At 55.9% G+C, this 20681-nt stretch overlaps 1 protein-coding gene across 1 annotated transcript in view; it reads right to left on the reverse strand.

The window, feature by feature from the left end:
* Positions 1-8833: 8833 nt before the first annotated feature.
* Fam20c (FAM20C golgi associated secretory pathway kinase) overlaps positions 8834-20681 on the reverse strand; it is a 52720-nt gene continuing 40872 nt past the window's right edge. Inside the window, exons 4-10 of the mRNA XM_046421006.2 lie at positions 20032-20124; positions 18289-18404; positions 11941-12121; positions 11178-11287; positions 10892-10973; positions 10452-10511; positions 8834-9763 (exon numbers count right to left, since the gene is read on the reverse strand). Of these exons, the coding sequence (XP_046276962.1) occupies positions 9514-9763; positions 10452-10511; positions 10892-10973; positions 11178-11287; positions 11941-12121; positions 18289-18404; positions 20032-20124 (892 nt within the window). The 3' untranslated portion in view covers positions 8834-9513. The remainder of the gene's footprint in view (positions 9764-10451; positions 10512-10891; positions 10974-11177; positions 11288-11940; positions 12122-18288; positions 18405-20031; positions 20125-20681) is intronic.

Genomic DNA, 20681 nt, shown 5'->3' on the forward strand with positions numbered 1-20681 from the left:
GTGTGAGAACCTCAGTAGGTGAGTCACAGGAGGCTTCCTTGTGAGAGGACCCATGAATGAAGACCTGGAAGGGGGTGTGAGTGAGTGTGTGCACACCTGGAGGTGCAAACATGTGCACATCCACAGTCTGCGAGGAAAGAGCGGTGGGCTGAGGTGCTGAGGTGAGCACGTGTCCACTAGAGGGCATGGGCGGGCCACACCTCCTGGCACCTGTCCTCTGTCTCTTGGCAAAGCTGGGAGGGGAGGAGACGGCTGGGCAGGCAGCAAATGTGTGTCCCCAGCAAGGTTCTGGCTGAGCTCACTCTACATGATGCTCAAAAGCTTTTTGAAAATTCGCATCTGCCCAGAGGCTGGGAGAAGAAGATCCCACGTGCCAACATGCTCTGGGTGTGCGTGGACACTTGCTCCTGACTTTGCTCTGGGTGGGACTTGTCAGGTTGGTGGTGGTGACTTAGGACAAAGTAGCCCCCAAGGGAAAGAAACATGTATTAGGCGCCGACAGAAATGCCTGTCAATCAGCGGGATCTCCACACTAATGCCTGTCAATCAGCAGGACCCCCTGGCCAATCCTGGAGTTCAGCCAACTCCCCTGACCAACTCCAATGGGACAAGGGACTCTAAAAACACCTTTTCCTGTCCCAAGCCCTTCCCTTCCTGCCTAAGCCCATAAAATCCCAGTCCGGTGGAGCTCCCACGCGGTTTCTCCTCACACCCTCCTCCTGTCCACTCTATCAGTCTGATTGAGTTCCGCCCAGGAGTGAATCTCAAAGTCTTGTTCGGAGGCCTTTTAAAATATGCCTCCTTTGGTCGCTGCCCACCTTGCCTGATCTTACAGGATTGGGTTCAGGTGCCTCTGCACGCAGGTTTGGGTGTTGCGAGTGTGGGTTTGGATGTCTCCATGGATCGTGGTGTCTATGGCTGACATCTTTCCTGGTGAGCTCAGTGTCAGGCATTCATCCTAATTCCTCACCTGCCTCCGTGGGGACAGGAACTGTCCATGATCAGGCACTGTGAGGTCAATCCTGGGGTTTCCACAGGCTCCGGCCACTTGCAAACCCTGTATGGCTCAGCTACTGTCGGCACCAGGTGTCCACAGGTGATTGTCAGGCACTTCAGGAATTGAAGAATGGGTGACCTGCCCCAGCAGAGCCACCGGAAATCATGGTGCAGGAGTTGGGGGTGGGTGGGGCCATGATCACCAGCTTGGGGGCCTGGGGAGGCTGAGAGTGGGAGTGATCCTGTGTCCCCCGTGGCTTCAACTGGGAAGCTAGCAAACTCTGCTCCTGCAGAGACTCCTGACAGCCCACGGACTGGACAAACTGCTCTCTGGGGTCAGTCATAGAACAGGGGACTTTCTGCTTTTTGTTCTAGGGTCAGTGAAGAGGCATCACAAGCCTAAGAGGGGAGATGACCCCTGGCCCCACCTGACAGAACTTGCAGGAGTGTTAGGAGTGTCCCAAGGTCCCTCCCCTCTGCTAGAGAGAGGGAGGAGGGGTGAGGGACTTCATGGAGGATGTGAGCAGCCACATGCCCGGTGCCCCAGTGCTGTCCTCCTGCTGCCCACCAGGGGCTGCCTGAGGCCCCAACTCACTGAGAAGTGGGCCAAGGAGCGGGTGGCTTCAATTTCACGTGTCCCATGCTTCTCAGGCAGAGAGGCCCATGGATGCTTGGAAGGGAGGACAGAAGCAACCCAGGACTGTGGTTGCCTGGGGACACCACAGGGAGGGCAGGTCCCAGCTGTGAGAAGGCAGAGACTTGGGAGCGGGCTGCACCCTGGACCAGGGGTCTCCTGAGAGGTGCCCACGAGGGGAAGGTGCCATCTCCCAGGCTCCGGGTGCCAGTGGCTGGCAACTCCCATTCTGGCTGGGACTTGGCCGGGTGGGAATGGGAGCCCTGCAGGATACTGGAGGGAATGTTCATCCTGGATGTCACAGCCTGGCTGGTTGAGGCTTGGACACAGGCAGTGGCTCAAGGAGTGGAGGAGTCAGGCTGCTGATGTTCCTGCAGGTGTCCGTGGTCATCAGATCGTGTCTGCTTCCCACTTGCCCCCAGTCTCACCCCACTCAGAGCATGCTGTCCATGTCCCCACCTGCTGTGGCCCCATGTGCTCTGTCATCCCAACCCACTGGGGCTGACTCTCCATGGGTGGCCCCGTTATTGCTGTGTATTGTCCCCCATGGGGCTTCTTGCTGGGATGGCACCCTGCAGACAGAGACGGCGTTGTCCCTGTCCCATTGCTATCACCAAGGACAGGGCTCTATATGGCAGGTGACTGGCAGTTATTGGAGCTGATAAATAGAACCATGGCTATAGGCCCAGCCAGACACCAGAGGCATGCAGGCCTGGTGCAGTGGCCCTGCCTTCGGGACCTTTGTGTTCACACACTCATGGCTGTGGCTGGGGGTCTGTCCATGCTCAGGGTGGGGCTGGGTGCTGTCGTCCAGGATGGTATAGGACTCTCTCAAGCCAGAATTCTGCCTGGAGATGCCCATAGGGATCTCCCCACCTGGGGATGACCATGGGGACCTTGTACTTCCTGGACACCTGGCTTCAATTTCACCAGTAGTTAGATGTTTCTCTGCATCAGCTGGGCCCACCATGATCTATAAATTCCTGTCTATGTCACTTTCTCTTCCAAATGTCCCTGAGTTTTTTTTATCTGATGCACAGCATCTCCTAAGAATGAAACCAGGCTTCACTGTGGATGGAGACAGGTGTTTCCCATCCTAAGACTTCACAGAAAGCTTAGAAGCAAACCGACTGTGACCTGGAAAAGAGACAGAATGCCATCGTGTTTTTGGACAGCGTCAGCTGGCTGCAGGGGGCTGGAGTTATGGCCTGCATGCTCCCCGGTGTTCCTGGGACTAGTACCCACCCAGGAACATAAGCACCTCCAATACCAGCAGGGAGGTTGCAGGGGGGTGTGGAACTGAGCCAGTCAATGATGGGGCTCCAGGATGAGAACATGTGGGCCCCCCAGACTGCAAGGGCTCAGGCCAAGCTGGTGCCTCTGTGCCTCACTGGGGCCCAGGAATCTGTGCAGAGACAGAAGGTGAGCCTGAGGGTCAGGAGGCACCAGGCCCACAGGGTTGCCCTTCAGCATATTCACAGGGGACCTACGCTGTATGGGCTACAGCCTGCAGGCTGGGGATGCCACAAAGCAGAGTGGTGCGTGTGTCATGGAGCTTCCAGTCCACTAGGGCAGCGGATGCTGTCGGAGGAATCTCAAGATTACAGGCATGTAATTACAGATGCACTCAAGATGAAGCTGAGAGCTGAGTGTGAGGGAGTGCATGGCGTGGTGGGACTGGCCCAGCCTAGGAAGTTTGAGGGGCGCTTTGAATGGGAATAAACAAGGTGAAGAGGTGGTGCAGGGTAGGCAGCTCCCAGCCGTGCAAAAGCCCTGTGGTGCCAGGGAGGTGGTGGCTTCAGAGGCTTCCAGAGGTTAGCTTCCACTGCCCTCCAGATGTATTCCAACTCCTTTTTGTGTCGAGGGAGAGTGTCTGCAAGACTTCATTGATGTGTTGTGTTCAGAACATCTTGGCACTCACTAAGCATTGTGCCTTTGAGAACACATTTATTCACAGGCATTGAGGGGGTCAGGACCTTTCTAGGTCCTGTGGGATAATGCAGGGTCTGGCCAGGGCTGTAGGCCTGGCGGTGAGAGGCTGGTGGGTACCTGAAGCCCCGGACAAGGGGAGGACAAAGCTGGAGGTAGCAGCCAGTGCCTGCTGAGGTCAGCTCTTGCTTGTCTCCAGCCCTCCTCTAGATGGTGCTGGGGAACAGGTGGGAGAGGTGCCTTCGGCCTGGCCACCCATGGCCTTGGGAGACACCTGGTGGTTGTGGGCATGTAAGGAAGGTCCTGGGACCCTGGGCAGGCAGGGTGTAATGGATGTTTTTTGAGGAGGCTGGCTGACCCCCAGCCCCTTGATAACCTCTCGGGGTTGCCCTGACCTGGCCAAGCCTGGGGACAGTCCCCCCTGGTCCCATCTCCTACATAACCTACCCTACACCTTTCCAGGCCTCTCCAGGGCTCCATTCTCATTTCCCAGCTAGCTTCAGGGCAGGAACAGCTGCCTCTTAGAGGGGGCACCTTGCAGGAAGTGGCTCTTGTCCCACAGGGATCCCCACATGGGTGCAGGGACCCAGGACTGGAGACATTCTGCCCACCAGAGACCCCGAGTGCTGTCTCAACACTGTCAGCTGTGGGCTGGGGATATAGCTCAGTTGGTAGAGTGCTTGCCTTGCATGCACAGGGCCCTGGGTTCAATCCCCGGCACCAACAAAAACCACCATCAGCTGGTCAGCTGGGTGGTATACTGTCAGCTGGGTGGTGTACTGTCACTGACACCTGGGTTGGACAGGTGGACAGATTTAGATAGAAGCCACCACCTTCCTGTTGGCCTTATCCAGCTTTATCTGGCTGGGTATAGAAACCTGTCCTCCTGGCTTGGGAGCCAGGCCATACCTCTGTCCCTAAGTCCCAGTAAAAGATGCTTTTGTACAGCTGGGGTCTGTCTGCCTGCTCTGTGGCCTCAGGCACCTTCCTTCTTTGGAGGCCGGGTCTCACATACCAGGATGAGGCTTTTCTGAAATGGAGGCCTTGGAGTTCTGCTCTGCTGTGGTCCAGCCTGGATCAGTCTCCCCATTTCCCCTCTCTCCACCTGGACAGCAAAGTGTCCCCTACCTCCTCTTTTCATCTCCCTGGGAATCTCCTGAAGGCAGCATTTGGGAGAGGTTCCGTAGGAACTGGGTGGGCATGGGCAAGGTATGGAGGGTGCGTCTGTTCAAGGTGGGTGGAAGTGAGGCTCCAGCTGTCTGGGGAAATGAGACCCTGAGGGGAGCCCAGGAGCCTCGGCGAGGGACCCAGGAGCAGTGAAGGATTGCATGGGGAGTAGGGGATGCTGAGATCTGGGCTCTTTAGCCCTCGAGGTGACTGGAGTGCAGGCACATGGGTGCAGGGACCCAGGGCTGCAGCCCTTCTGCCTATCAGAGGCCCAGAAGCCTCTGCTCTCACCTGAAGGGCAGTTGGTACTTTGTTTTGTGCCCACCCCAGACTTCTGGGGTGGGAGCTGGTAGACCAGCAGTCTGATGGCCCATTCTGGCCATAGGGCAGGGGTCATAGCGAGCCTCAGGTATGTATTTGTTTGTGCATTTATTTATTTTAATTCGGGGAGAAGGAGCCACTGCTCTAGCTGCCCTGTGACTTCTGCCAGGAGGTGGGAGGCCAGCCCTGGGCAGGAGCCCTCTGTGCCACTGCCTCCCCCTGCTCACTCCCAGACACTGCAAAATAAAGCCCAGATCTACTGAGGAGGTCCCCTCCCATTTTCTAAAAGTCTTGCTTGAATTCTATCACATTCTGTTCTCAGGCGGCTCTGGTGGAAGGCCATCTATGGAAGCACCTCGGGCCTGCCCCGGGGGGGGGGGGGTTGTTGAAGCTGCTCCTCTCTTGGCCTGGGCTCCAGTCAGGTCTTGCTGCCTCAGCAACGCTCACTCTGCTGCCTGGCATTGCAGGTTTGTGCCATCCTGGAGGCCTGGGGGCTTGATTTTGAGGACTGGAGAGAGCACAGGGTTCTGGGTGGTGGGCAGGTAGGGTTTTTCACTGTGTGCTGAACCCAGGGAACCACTTTACCTATTGGTGCCTCAGTTTGCAAAACTGTGAAATGGCTCAACAGGACAGTGATTCTTCTGGGAGAGCAACAGCGAGGAGCAGAGAGAACAGGAGATGGGGGCTGCTGGGGACACTTGGCAACCAGCACCAGGGCCGGGGCTGACCCTTTCTACCTCTGCCCAGTGTAGTCAGAGTTTCGTTTGAATTTGTACCAAAGCAATAGATCATAGTGTTCAAAGTCTTTAATGACACCCTAGATGAAGTCACGAAGACAGTCCCCTCCCCCAGCCAAGCCCAGAGAACATCCATTTCTGCAAGTTTCCCGGGTGTTTTGCTGTTTGGAGATTTGCCTTCCTGTGTCTAAACGACAGGCCTCGGCTGCACTGTCTCAGCTTCACCCCACGTCTGTTGACTTTCCATGCTGGAAAGGTCTTGTGCAGATCCCCCCAGCGGGTGGCGAGTGGCCTGACTTGCTGGTCTTTTCTTGGGTGGCCTCTGCTTCCTGGGGCGTGGGAGGTGCTCTTTCCTGGCTGACCTTGCCGAGGGCTCCTGTGTCTCTCCAGCAGAGTTGTGTTTCCTTCTGTTCATCATGCCCCTGGTGTCCCATTTGTCCACGGCACCAAGATAGCAGGGTCTCCTGGGACCCCATCATTGTCACTCTGACCCTTTGCCTCTTTGCATTCCTGAATCAGGTCCTGCTTTTGGAGGACCCGTCCTCTGGTGCCAGCCTTTGTACTGTGCTCAAAATGTTCGCTGAGCATGTCTGTCCACCCTCATGGCCACTCTGATGTGCTGGGGATGAGGCTGTCTGGTGGCACTTGGAAGGAATCATTCCATCACCCAGCAGACCTGGAATGGCCCTGGAGAAGGCCACGTGCAGGCAACTCCTAGGCATCCTCTGGTGACATTGCTCACCCTTCTGCTTCTACCTCTGGCCCCCTTCTTTGTCTGGGGACTTCCGCGATTTTGTCTCCTGTGCCTTCCAGTTTCTTCTTCCTGTTTGGTCTCTCCCTATCATAATACTCCAAGAGCCCTTCCCGTTCTCTGGCACCCAAACTCTTCCCTGTCTTGTGCATGTCTCTGGGTGTCACTGAACTGTCCATTCTGTTCTGTGCTCTCCAGAAGGACTCTGAGGTGGCTGGGGATTCCTGCTGTTGGCTCACAGTCAGCAGCAAGGAACCTGCCTGCTGGACACTGGCTTGTTCTGCTGGGCAGGGCTCCTTCTGTACACTGTCCTCCCTGGCTATTCTCCCCTACTCTCAGGCTGTCCCCTTGCCCCAGCCAAGGATGGCCAGGGTGTGCCTCATGATAATTTTTTTTTTTAATGACCAGCCCAGACATCCCAGAGCCATCCTGCAGTGGGCAGGGCAGACCGAGCATACGGAAGGCTACAGTGGTTCAAGCCCCTGAGATCAACCTCCATCAGCCTAACCCCTTGAGATCTTTTTTTTTTTTCTGTGTTGGGGATTGAACTCAGGGGCACTCAACCACTGAGCCACATCCCCAGTCCTATTTTGTATTTTATTTAGCGACAGGGTCTCCCTGAGTTGCTTGACCCCTTGCTATTGCTGAGGCTGGCTTTGAACTCGTGATCCTCCTGCTGCTGGGATTACAGGCATGTGCCACTGCACCTGGCCCCTTGAGATCTTTTGAAATGCTAATTCAGTTATATCATTGTTGTCTCAAGAACGCTAGCATCTTAACTTCCTGAGGCCTTGTAGGCTCTGTGCTGGGCTGACCTGGTGTGGCCACCAACTGGCCTCATTTGGTCTTGAGCGCATGTGCCTCTGGCTGCTCTGCTGTCCTGTGACCTCTCGCATCACAGCTCAACTGTCCTGTGGACCTATAGAGGACTTGGGAGGGGGCCCTAGTGACAGCCTCTCCCAATCTGATGTTCCGTGACTCCTGGGTGTGTGACCCAGGACAGGTGACAGCCTGGCTTCCAGCTCGTGGCTGACGCCTGTATCCCAGTCCCCAGTAGCCTGAGGTGGGGACTTGAATGCGTCTTTGGCTGAACTGGTTGTTCTGGCCAGAAGTGGGCTGGCCGAGAGGAAGCTAGCGGGGTGGAGCTGCCCACGCTGTGGGGACACTGGACCTGGTGCTGACAGGATGGGAGGCAGGCTTTGTGGCCCCTTTATCATCCTGCTATTTCCTTTAAAGATCTGTCAGTCTGAGGCCATTTACTGGTTGGCTGTGTGAAGCCCACATCTGAGCCCAGCCTCGCTCAGGGTCCAGGGGCCTCGTGCCCCTCCTGGGCTTTTGGGATTTCTGGTTCTGGCTCTGGCTCTGCCGTGTTGGGAGCCTTACTGCTTGTCTTCCCCTCTCTGGGCCTCTTTCCCACCTGTGAAATGACAAGATTCAGGGGCTGGGGATGTGGCTCAAGCGGTAGCGCGCTCGCCTGGCATGCATGCGGCCCGGGTTCGATCCTCAGCACCACATACAAACAAAGATGTTGTGTCTGCCGAGAACTAAAAAATAAATATTAAAATTCTCTCTCTCTCTTTCAAAAAAAAAAAGAAAAGAAATGACAAGATTCAAACCAGTGCAATGTGGCTTTGGAGAAGCAGCAACCTGGTAGTCTGCCTCCCGGGGCCCAGGGCCCAGGGAGCCTCCCTCAGCACAGACTGCCCTGGGCAGGGAGGCGAGTAGCCGGCAGGGTGACAGGCAAGGAAGCACCTGGCAGGAGGAGGACCTCTGGATTTTCATGACCTGGAAGTGTGGGGGTCTGTGATGAGTCTCGGTCACATCTGCTTGTCGGCCTGCTCCCTGGGGTGGCACCACTTGCTAGGCCTTCCCTGCAGGCTGGGCCTGGTGGGTCTCAGGTTCTGGGGCCAGTGGTAGGAAGAGGCTGGCATCTCTCAGCTGCCCCTGTTTTGGAGTGGTTCCTGCTGGACACACGTTGTGTCTGCCTGACAGGGTGTGGCCCTCTGGGCCTCTTGTGGCCTCAGTGGTGTCCACCCAGTCCTCAGAGGGCTCTGCAGCTGCCCTGCCCTCTCCTCGTGCCCACCCCTGCTTTCGGGAGTGCAGGCCTCGCCCGGCCTGTTTATCCCGGGGCTTGGCAGGCGGCTCCCCGGCAGCAGGCTGTGGGCTTTGGGCCACATGGGCATCGGGTACGCTGGGCCTTGGTCATGTCTGGCTCCAGGCCTTACTTTCTGGGAGGACTGACGGGCGGGCAGCTGAGCACCAGGGTGTGAGGGCCTGGCCCCAGTGAGGCCGAAAACACACGCTTGCCGTATCTTTATTGCACTTTTACCACATCGCAAACTACTCCACAAAGATGCCGGGGAGGTCGGCCTGCTGCTGTGGCCCCTGAGGACCCGTGTGACGTTCATACCAACTGTCCAGAGCAAAGCCGTGGTGCCTGCTGCAACGGGGAGGGGCAGGGCCACTGCTGGATACTGGAATAACTGGTCATTCACACTCGGGTGTCCATCTGTCCACACGCAGGCCCTGACATCCACCGGGAACCCCCTTCATCCCCAAAGGGTCTCTCCAGCCTCCAAATGCGGAGGCGTGAGAGGCAAGAGCAGAAAGAGAAGGTGCAGAGTGCAGGCGCCACACAGGACCAGGAGAGAGCCCTCGGGCAGGGCTGGAGGTGACCATGGCCTGTGTGGACGTCCCTCCCATGGTACATTGCACCTTATGTAAATATAAAACAGTGAAATAGGCTTCCTCTCCCACAAAAAGGACCGGAGGCCTCTACTGCAGCCACAGGCAGCACATCCTGCCTGTCCTGGGTCTTGGAGAAGCATGGAAGTGTCCTGTCGGAGCCCCTCAGGAGGCTGTGCCACTGGGCGGCAGGTCACTGCAGGGACAACCCTGTCCTGTCCACGACTTCACGGAATCATGATGTGGCGTGTGCAGCCATGCTCCTGGGTGGGCAGTGCGGGTAGTGCAGGTCACTACCTCTCAGTGGAGGTTCTGTGCCCAGGGTCCAGGTCGTCCTCCACCACGCCGCGTAGCCCGTCTCTCTCCACACAATCACGCACGGCCTGCAGCACGATGCGCAGCCGCCGGTCCAGAGCCTCCAGGTGTAGCCGGAACAGGACGGGTGCCACCCTGTCCCTCTGCAGAGACTCAGCCATCAACAGGCTCAGCTTGTACTCGTCCTTAGCCAGCAGCTGCAGGCGCAGGTAGGTGGACTTCCTGATCCTGTGGAGAGGGGGCTGTGAGCATGGGCTGGGGGTGGGGCAGGTGGCCCCAGGGGAGGGGTCGGGGGAAGAGAGGCTGAAAGAGACCTGGAGGGAGAGATGAAAGCTGAGAGAGTGTGAGAGATGGAGACCGAGAGAGACAAAGGCAGAGAGAGAGATGGAGAGAGGCAGAGAGAGGCAGAGGGAGAGACAGACAGATCCGAGATGGGTACCTCACTGGCCCTGCCTCTCACCTGCATGTGGACGGGGCCCCACCTTGCAGGGATGTGGGCGGGCACCCTGGGCCCTAGGGCAGACACAGGCAAGCTCACCCAACTGGCCTGGACCTGGGTGGGTGGATCCTGAGATGTCTTCTGAGAGAAGCACAAACCACTTTGCCCCGTAAGCCCGTGTCTCCAACTGTGGGAGGGGCAGGGGGACGGTCTGGTAGCTGCTGCTGGGGTGCAGGGTCCTTGGTTCTAAGCTAGTGTCTGCTCTGGGGCTTGGCAGCTTCACAGGGCTGGGGTGACAAGAGCCAGCATAGGTCCTTGTGGGGGTCCCTGGAGCTTGGGGTTGTGGATGGGTAGGCAGAGAGCTGATGGCCATGGTATGGCTATGGGCTGCCACCAGGTATGGACGCCTGTCTCCTGTGTCATGCAGGGAAGTGGGGAGATCTGGGCCTGCGCCTCCAGGGGCGGCCTGGGACCTACCTGCAGCACTGCTGTAGAGGTACCAGGATGGAAAGCTCGTCGTGCGCGTATTTCCCAAACCTGCCATGAGAAAGCACAACCATCAGGTCCTTAGTGGGTTGCACAGCCTTTTTGGAATGGATATCCTCCTGCCTTGCTAACTGGGGGCCACTCTCTCCCAGATAGAGCCTGTCTGGGCCTATATTCCTGGGGCAACAGAAGGGGACAATGGGACACACCTCCCAGGGTTACTGTCATAAACCCAGCACCTGTCAAGGCCAACTGCCATCCCTCCCTGTGACGGGGACCCTGTTGCCTCGGAATGGAGGCCTGTATTTCACACAGGGATGGGTCTTGGGACACCCCTGTTCACCAAGGCCTGCTTCTTCCTGCTCTGGGCTACGCCACCCACAGGGCAGAGGTGGCCAGCCTGTTGGGCTCTTAGACATGAGGGGACCCACCCTCTTCCGTTGTCCAGGTGGATGATGAATGTCTCATTTCCGAACTTCTCGAAAGTCTCGTAGTGGTGGCGGTCCATATTCCCTGCAGGGATAAGCACAGGTGCTCAGAGGCCTCCAGCCTGCTGAGAGAGGCACCTCCTGTCCACCCCAAGTACGGCCTCCAGGGCCACAACCCCGCAGAACCGTAACTAGTATGGTGCCAGGCCGGTCCACTGGGAGCTCTGGGTTGGCACAGGTGGACCTGGGCCCCACATCCCCAGTGGACAGCACAACCCACGGGACATACCCATGAGGAAATCAAAGATGGTCATATCCATGATGTCCAGGATGCGGTGGCCGCTGTCGTAGGGCGGAGTCTGTTTCACCTCCTCACAGTAGTCGGGGTCAACTTCCCACCTGCAGGAGAGCCAGTGTGAGGGGAAGTCCTTCATGGATAGGGAGGCCGAGGGAAAATTCTGGGGGCTGCAGGGCTCAGAACAGCACAAGCCAGTGGGGCCACTCTGGACAAAGAGGGCCTAGGATGTGGGCCAAGTGTTTACAGAGAGACCATGCCTTGGCTGTGGGCTATGAGGTTGCATTAATAGGATTATGGGGCTGGGAGGGGATCATGCTCCAGGTAGAGGCCCCTGCCAGGCTTGAAGCTACTATCAAACTCTGGGTACCATAGTTTTGGAGATTCACTGTTTCAGAAACAGTGCCTGGACATTGCACTTATCAGGATACCTTGGCTGAGAGAGTAGGACATGTTTCTTCTGCACAAGGAACAAGAGGAATTGGAAGCAAGGGCCAAGCAAAAATACTAAGTCATGTTTTGAAGGACCCAGCGGTAAGGCCAGTGCCTTGGGGGCTTCTAAATCTCAGGTCAGGGCCCTTCCTAATCACCTAGCCCACTGTGCATCATACATGCTACTCAGGGTTGGATTCATGGCTGGCCCTGTCCCCCCTCCTGTCCCATGGTCATGAGAACCCCAAGCCCTCCCAGGCCTGGTGTCCTAGTTGCAGAGTGGACAAAGTCATCCCAGGTCCCCGGGGCCCAGCCCCGCACTCACTCTGCTTTCTTGCGCTTGTGGTAGGAGCGTCGCCAGGGGTTGCGCCAGGTCTTCCTCTTGGCCAGGGACAGGTCGGGCAGGAAGGCTGCCAGGGAGCCCTCTATCTGGTCTGGCCTCCCACACAGTGCGTGCTCTGTGGAGCAGTAGTAGGAGCACTCCCCGTAGAAGCAGATGTTGTTGGCTGGTGGGAGAGACAGACCCCATCACCTACAGCTGTCCCCACATGCCACCCCTGGCCTTTCAGGGCTCTGCCTGGAGCTCTTAAGGACAGGACTCACCCCCAAGCTCACTTGGCCTCAGTGATCACCTCCAGCCCCAGGCCATGAGTCAACCCTGCAGTGGGCTCCTAGGCCCCGCAGCCCTGGAGTCTGGCTTCTCCTCGCCCCAGAATCCAGGGGCTGCAGTCCATGGAAACTCCAGAGTCTCTGTTCAGTAGTCCCCAGAATGATTTGTACCATGAAGAAAGAGAGAACCCACAAAAATGGGAGAATCTTTGCAAATCACAAAGCTCATGGGGATGTAGTGCTTAGCGTATGTCAAGGACTTGTATGATTCAATAATTAAAAAAATCCAATTAATACATGGGCAAAGAACTTGAATGGATCTTTTTCCACAGATGATATACAAGTGGCCAATGAGCTCATGAAAAGATGCTCCTCAGTGGTCATCAGAGAAACGCAAATCCAATCCACAAGGAGAAAGCACCTCACACCAATGAGAATGGTCTTGATCATTGCAAGGGTTGGCGAGGATGTGGAACACTGGAACCACAGGGCCCTGCTGGGGGCAGTGATGTGCACAGGTGCTTGTTAAACAGGAGCTAGCATGTGACCCAGCGGCCCCACCTGCAGGCATCTACCTAAGAAAGATTAAATATATTCCCACCCTTTGCTTGAATGTGCTCACAGCAGCGCTGCTCACAGCAGGAACCCAGCCCCAAAGCCACCAGCTGACCAACGGCTAAACAAGACATAGGATTTTCACACAACCAAGTATCATCCATCCTTGGAAGGGAACAGAGTGCTGAGAGCCTGCACTGCAGACGAGCCACGACAACATCTTGCCCAGTGAGAGAAGCCAGGCAGGGGAGGCCACACGCATGGGCTCAGGGGCATCTCAAGTGCTGGGGCAGGCTCTGGGGTCTTTCTAGGGTGGGGGAAAAAATTCTGGATTTGCACAATATAGTGAATGTACTAAAACCACTGAATCATGCACCTCGAAATGGTGAGTTTTATGGCATGTGAATTATACCTCAATTAAAAGTTTAAAAACTTCAAGCTCTTTGCTGTCGTGGTTTGTGGTATTCCTACTGGGAGCACTGGGATGGCCGCATGCTGATCATAGCCTATGGATGGTCTACTCTATGCTTGTATTTGTTTACTGGGTGAATCTGTGTTTTCATGCTCTGACTTGTTTGGTGGAGAAACCTGCAAAGGCATCAGGTTGTGGAGACAGGGAGGAAGCCTCTGGTGGAGCAGGAGGGGCCCTGCCTTGCTCCCTGTTCCTTCCCACTCATAGGGTCAGGAGAGTGGCCAGTGAGGGTCAGAGGGGAGCGGATGGAGAGAGGGGAGGGTGCTGGCACAGCTGCAGCCCTAGGAACACAGGATGTCCCAGCTGCTGGTCTCCCCATGAGCTGCCCCCTGCCTCTCCCCTTCCTGGCCTCCACCACAGCACAAAGTTGGATAATTACCACAGGTCCATCGTGGGGGATCAGCTAGCTGCACAGCTCTGGCTGCTGACACAAGTCAATCCATTTTCGGGGTGCCATGAAAGTTGACCATGCGGACAGCTACGTCCTCCTAAGCCAGTTCTAGACAGTATCACCTTAAGAGGGCAAGGATCCCTCCTCACCAGCTCTAAAGGGCATCTAGGGTGGGGTTGGGCTCTGAAAGTCAGGGTTCCTTCCAGTTGCATGACCTGGGTGAAGCAGCACACATCTCTGCTCAGCTCTTCACCTGCGTGTGAGGGTCGAGCTGTGCCCACAGCCTGGGAGAAAGATCATATAAGGCAGCTATGTGAAGTCCAGAGAAGGTGACCATGCAGCAGAGAGGACTGCCCCATGTTGAGGGGTAAGTGGGCATAATTTTCACTTAGTAGCTCTAGTAGACAGAGAGCTAGGGGAAGACTAGGGCCCCTCCAATAGTGTGCAGTGGACATGGGCTCCCAGGGCCTGGTCCTGACCGGGAGCACACAGCCCTCCTCATGAACCCAGAAAGTCCTGGCCTGCATGTGCAAGGTCCAGGATGGGCCTGTCTGAGGGATGGAGGTTGATTCAGGAGGATGTGGGTCACCATGCAGGAGGTGACATGACCACCCATCCTGGAATGAAGACCACAACATTGCACAGGACAGTGGACATGCCTATCACAAGGATGACCCTCTGGCTGCTGGCAGAAGACCCATGTTGGAAGCCCCATTCTTCCTCAGTGTGTATTTGAATGGGACTGTGTGGACAGTCTTGATGACCATCTGGGCAAACTCAGGCCAGTCTGGAAGAAAAAGGGCCAATTTAATCCTGGGTAAAATCTCTATGCTGTGCGAAGCCCCAAGGAGTTGGGGGCTTTGAGAGCTGCCCATGACCTGTATCCTGCATGGGGGAGGCCACATAGAAGCATCCACCTTGCAGAAATTTACAGAAAAGGCCAGGGAACATGTTCCTTGAGCATACGGAGCTTTAGAGTCTTGGGCTCTGACCTGGCCCTGCCCACAGCTGTGTGGTATCAGGCACTTAACTGCCCTCTCTGAATGCGACTTCCACAGACCCCACCATGCCTGGGCTCACTGAGGGCTGTAGCCTGCTTCCTTCCTGCAGTGACCCTGGGACTTGAGGGCCACTATTGTGCCTCTCTTGTCCTGGCTGTCCTCCTGGCCACCTGGGGTCTTCTCTTTCTTGACCAAACCCAGAGGCAGTCCTCCTCTGCCCCGGGAGACTGAAGTCTCCCATTGACTTGGCTCCTAGTGAAGCAGCGATGACAATTTTGGCATCGGGTGGGTCGGGAAGTGCAAGCAAAGCAGAAGTGATGCTGATGACTCTGAGCAGATTTTGTTTTCTAAAATGAGGTCAAGGCTGGCTCCCAGACCCCGCTGCTCCAGAGGAAGCCACACGTTCCCAAAGGCTCTGGGCAGAATCACGCTGAGAGCAGCACATGGTGAGGGAGTGGGTGGGATCCCGGGGGGCTGCACTCTGAAGTGGCGCAGAGTTCGAGAGCGTATTGTCCAGGTGCAATGAGCCACTGGGGCCTGGGGCCATCAGGGAGCTTCTGGAGTATCCTGGGTGAATCTGCAGCTGGCAGAAAATGTCATTGAAAGCCAATAAAAAGCCAGGGCAGATGTCTACTGTGGAGTCCCTGGTCCCCGTCAGCCCTGGCGAGGCCTTTAAAGGCGGGATTTCAGCAGTGTTACCAGCAGCCTCTGTGGGGAGCTCCTGGGACTCAGAATGGATAGTTCCCTGCTGAGGGCCAGGAGGGGGACCAAACACTAACCAAAGAGGAACGTGGTAAGATCTTGATTTATCTGTTTAGGCTAAGAAGTGGCTCAGCCTTTTTTTTTTTTTAAAAAAAACAAACAAACAAACAAAAATCCACAGTCCCTCTCTCTTAGATAATGACCTAAATCCATTGGTACTGAAAATTTTGGAGTGGGTGGCTTTAGCAGCTTCGGTGGCTTTGTCCTTTGGAGCCATTTGGGTTGTTGCACCCACCTGCCACCCATCAGCAGGGAAATCATGCCCAGCATGGAAACCTCTTGCTTCCCCTTTCCTATATCCTCAAACCCCAGCTTCTCTGCTTGGTCTTGAGCAAGTTACTTAAGCAGGTCCATCTGATGCCTGTGGACAGGTGAATGGACCAGCAGAATGTACACATCTCCCCAAGGCACAGTCCTCCACACAGATGGAACAATCTCCAGAGATGCAAATAACTGGGTGAACCTTGGAGTCAGAATGGTGATGGAACAGAAGCAAAAGATATGAACTGAGCCTCCAGGTGCTTCATACCACAGGGGGTGGCTGCCCCAGGGACATGCAAGGCAGCTCAGGGGGCCTGGACGGGCGAGGACGTGAGGTCCTGTGCTGATGGTAGAGGGCGCCACAGCATTGGCGTTCAGTGAGTGCCTCCAAGCTTAGCTGGCTAAATGCTCTGTACCTACCACCATAGGCCAACACACCTCAATAAAACTAAAAGCAGGACAAGGACAACCTACCCCATAGGCCTGTCTTTGGAGCTGGGGAGGAGCTGCACTGCTCTTAGCCCTTTATCTGCTGTGCCTGTCACCTAGACCTTCCTTGCCTGCTCACCCAAAGATGGCCCAGCACTGCTGGGTGACAGCTAGAAAGCATAGTCCTGCCCCATGTAGTGGACTTGTCCCACCTGCCCATGCCACCAGGAGGAGCAGCCCTCCATGGGAGTGCTGTTAGCACTGTCAGCTGGGGTCCGGTGCTGTGGGGTGCTGGGCTGTCCTCTGCCCACATCCCTGAGGCTGAGCCTGCACCCCCTGGGCAGCAGGACTCATGACATTATCTACCTGTGTCCTCAGTCCAGGACCATTCTCAGCTTATCAGGTGCTGGGGAGTTGGACCCCTCCCTCTCTACCCCTGGACCTGTGTCATCCTTTGTCCTGAACTGAGAGCCTAGGAGGAGGTCTTGCTGAAATGCAGGGCATTGGGTCTAAGAATGTTGGTAACTGCTCACCTGGTGGTGGGCACCGAAGCCTGGGGGGTGTTATTCTCTTAATATTTTGAACCTTTGAAAAATGTCACTGCAAAAGTCAAAATAAAGAAAAAAAAAACAAACAATGAAGAAGACTCACAGGTCTGAGTGCTGCTGGTATCTGCCCAGTAGCAAAGCTCCCAGGTGTGCATGGCCAGAGGGCTGTGTGGTGTCTCTGTAGGGTGTGCATGCCTGGACCACAGGGTGGTGTCCCCGTGGGCCGTAGGGCAGGAGGTGGGGCTGGCAGTGGTGGTGTTGGTGTCTTGATGGAGGAGTAACATCATAGCCAACCTCAGGGTCAACTGCCACGCTCTGAGGCTGAAGGGGGCTGGGACTCCAGAGCTTAGGTCCCTGTAGGAAATCCTAAGAGAAGGCCCCTTCTTACAGCACCATGTACAGAGAGCTGCCTGTGAGTGACACCCTCCCATCTCTGGGGCGGCTTAAGCACAACCCACCCCAAAGACCCTGCCAACACACAGGCTCTCATTGGGTCCTTTGATTCTGTCAGGAGGGGCCGGTAGAGGGCCGGGGGAGTGGGGAGCCTTCTTCTCTGCCCTTTGGGGATTTCTGTCCTATTTTTCTCTCATTAGGAGGCTCTGAGAGGAGGAGACCAGATGAGCGTGCAGATGTGTGCTGGAGGACAAGAACAAGCTCAGCTAACGTATGGATATGGATTCCCGGCCTCGCTTCTGACAAGCTCACCAATGCAGTTAGGAGTCGGTCCCAGCCACGCACATTGATCTGAGACAGATCAGGAAACGAGCTTTCGGGGTCGGGCATTTATGTGCCAGCAAGTCTTAGGACACAGCTAATCGAGCCCTTAATTGGATTTATGTGCACGAAATTACGGAGCTGGGCATGTGGCTGGGGCCCTCCTGCGGTGTGAGCGTCTCCAGCCGGCCTAGTTCACACACCCACCACTTCATTCCACTTTGCTGGCATCGCTGGAACCACTGGGCACCTTCAAGAATGGAGCGGAAGCGGGAGGGCTCCCCAGGGCTCAGCAGGCACAGAAGAATTGGTAGGAAGCAGCTCAGCAGGGGCCCGGTGCAAGGAAGAGCTCAGACAGTGAGGTCAGCGGAGCCCCAGTCACCAGGTCTAGAGCAACAGGGCTCAGGAGTGAGTGGGTGTGATCAGTGCACACTTGGGGTTCACAAGCAAAGTGTCAGGGCTTCTATGAGCTGAGGATCTCTGTGATGCACCCAAGAGTCCAGCACCTGTGACACCTCCAGGGGCACAGATATGGGGAGCTGCTGCTCCCACTAGTTGCTTCCTTGAGGGAAGGGGCTGCTGGCCTGTCTCCAGGTGTGGATGTTGCTGGAGAGTGTCTGGGAGGAGGGAGGACAAGGCCACTAGGAGAGACTAAGCATATCCGAGAGGGAGCTCCTTTGCCTTCTAAACCCAACAGTGAACAGAGGTAAAAATAACCCTCCTGCCTAGCACAGGGCACGTGAGTGAGGAAGACCCCCAACTCTGGTTTCTGGAGCCTTGTGGATGGATCAATAGATGGACTAGGGGCTAGGGGCACCCAGCCCTCTCCAAGTAAAAGCTGCCTAGAGGAGTGGCCTTTGCATGACCCCTCTCTAGAGGCTACCAAGGGCGCCACCTGTTGGGAGCCCCATGATGGGCCGGGCATAGCTACCTGGAGAGACAAAGAAAGTCCTCCACAGCTTCTTGTCTCGAGTGACATCCCGAATTTCTTTGGTCATGTTGACCATCCTGCCGGCCACAGGAGGGACTCTGCGGAAGTCCAGGATCCTGGCAAGAGAAGGACGGAGAAAAAAAGTCTTCACTCTCTGTGGTGCATTCCTGGCAGCCCAGGCAGAGGCTGATGAACCAGGCCTCTCCTGGCCCTCGCTCAAATCTGGCTTTGGGCTGTGGCTCTGCCTGGCACCATCAGCAACAGGCTGAACACACCCTGGAAGGATGAGTCCTTGTGCATTTGCCTCAGCCCTGCCAGGCACCTGGATAACTAAAACATGCCCTCATTCTAGGGCTAAATTTAAAACTAAATTAAATTACATGAACCACTCTTAATGGAACTCTTTCTGAGCTCCACGGCACGCACTGCCACTTGCTTAATTAAATGGAGATGCCGGATGCAAGTGTTTCCTGCTGACACAGGACTTGTGATAGCTGCATAGGTGTCCTCTGCAGAAGTGGCCGGGCGTGGAGGAACAGGTTGCATACCTGGGACCCAGGGTCAGGCTGGCTATGTGTGGCAGCATGCACCACCTCCCACAGGCAGGCATATCCTGGGCTCTGCTTCCCTGTCTTATAAGCACGTCGACTGGGGTCCATGTTTTCTAGAGAGCAACCTCATGGCTTGGGAGCCCCCATGGTTCTTTCCATAGAAAGGCTTTCTCTCAGGTTGGGCTGTTCTGGGAAAATGCAATGGTTGGAAATCTAACTTCTGGAGATTTCTGCAGTCACCACACAAGGTTTGTGATCATACATGGATCACCCGATTCTGTTAAAATGCAGATCCTGGTCTGTGGGTGTGGGGTGGGGCCCAGACTCTGCATTCAGCCAGCTGCGGGGGTTGGGGATGGTGGTGGGGATGACACTACTGTCCACCTAAGGCCCTGCAGAGCAGCCAGGAGGCTCCAGACGCAGAAGTTTCTTTCTGCTGCTGCCTGATGGGTGCTCTCTGACCTCCAGATCCCTGAACCTGACCCCAGTGTCAGACTGTGGGCTGCCCCTCGAGGGTAGACACTGACCATCCCATGGGGCTCCTGTGCGTAGCCCCCACCTCTCTGTAGCCAGGTGGAACCTGAAAATGAGCTGCATCCTGCAGGTCAGAGCTGCCCCTCAGGAAGCAGGGACCAGGCCTCAACTCGTTTTGCTGTGGGCACCACTTTCTTCAAGTAGATTTTTTTTCCCTCAGAGAAGTCCCACCCTGTGATTAGCCATATTAAAATTCACGGCACTAATACTTCTTCCTCTCTTCTTTCCTGCTTTTCTTTTTCCTGTGTTCTCTGAGACCCCAAACCTACCATTCCTCTGGATGCTCCTTGCTGGGCACACAGGAGGCACCTGCCTAGGTGATGAGCCACAGTGGAAGGGCCCATCTCTGGGCATGTATTTCTCTCAGGGCCTCAGTTTTCTGGTCTGTGGAATTGGGATGTGAAGGTCTGCCCCCCCCCCCCCCCAGGCATCATGAGAGTTAAAAGAACCAATTCTAGTAGGGTGTTCTGAACACAGACTGCAGAGATCGCCACGAGGAAATGACAGTGACAATACACTGTGGACCCCAGAGGCCAGGCCTGTGCCTTCTCGGGCACTAGCAGACCTGTGTAATTATGCTTGATGGGTGCCTGGCTCTCAGAGGAGGGGGCTCCCTTGTGCAGGTGGAGGTGGCTTCTCTGTGGAGGAGGGGGCTCACCTGTCCAGGTGGAAGGCAGCAATCTCCGCATTGTGCCGCTCGTAGTCAGAGAAATAAAAAAAGTCGGGGGGCGTCTCCTGCTCCCTGGTTTGCCTGGAGAAAATGGGGAGAACAGAAAGGGTTTGTCACTGATAAAACCCCTAGCTGTATGCTGGACACACTATGTCAGTTTTCCAGAGCTGATTTAAATGTCTGATGATTTTGCTAACCCGTTGTCACAGAGTCACTGTTGAAAATTAAATGATGCAAACTTACCATTAAATACGTATACTTAAGGGTAATGAGTGCTTAGACCTCACCGTTGCCTAGCTGCTACCTGCTTCACTACCCTCTGCAGCCTGGGCTGCAGGTGGAAATTCTGCCTGGGAGGCTGGGCACCTCCTCCCAACCCTGGTTAGTAACTCAGGAGCAGCTGTGGACAGATGGAACGCTTGCCCCCGGGTAGACAGGAGCATTGCACCATGAGGTTGGTACTCCCCAAACCAGCTCCCCTGGGAGCCCACCTCCTGCCAAATGGCTTCTTGTTTAAGCAATGCCTCTGAGCGGCCCCGCTGCAGAGAGATGGCCCTGAATTGGACCAGACACACACCTCTCCAGGGCGTGGGCTTGGGTTGAGGTTGGGGGACAGTCTGCCTGAAGATGTGCCCTCC

Source organism: Marmota monax, unplaced genomic scaffold (assembly GCF_021218885.2).
Source record: "Marmota monax isolate L192 unplaced genomic scaffold, Marmota_monax_Labrador192_F-V1.1 WCK01_AAM20220418_F8-fsc00266, whole genome shotgun sequence".
Classification (NCBI taxonomy): Eukaryota; Metazoa; Chordata; class Mammalia; order Rodentia; family Sciuridae; genus Marmota; species Marmota monax.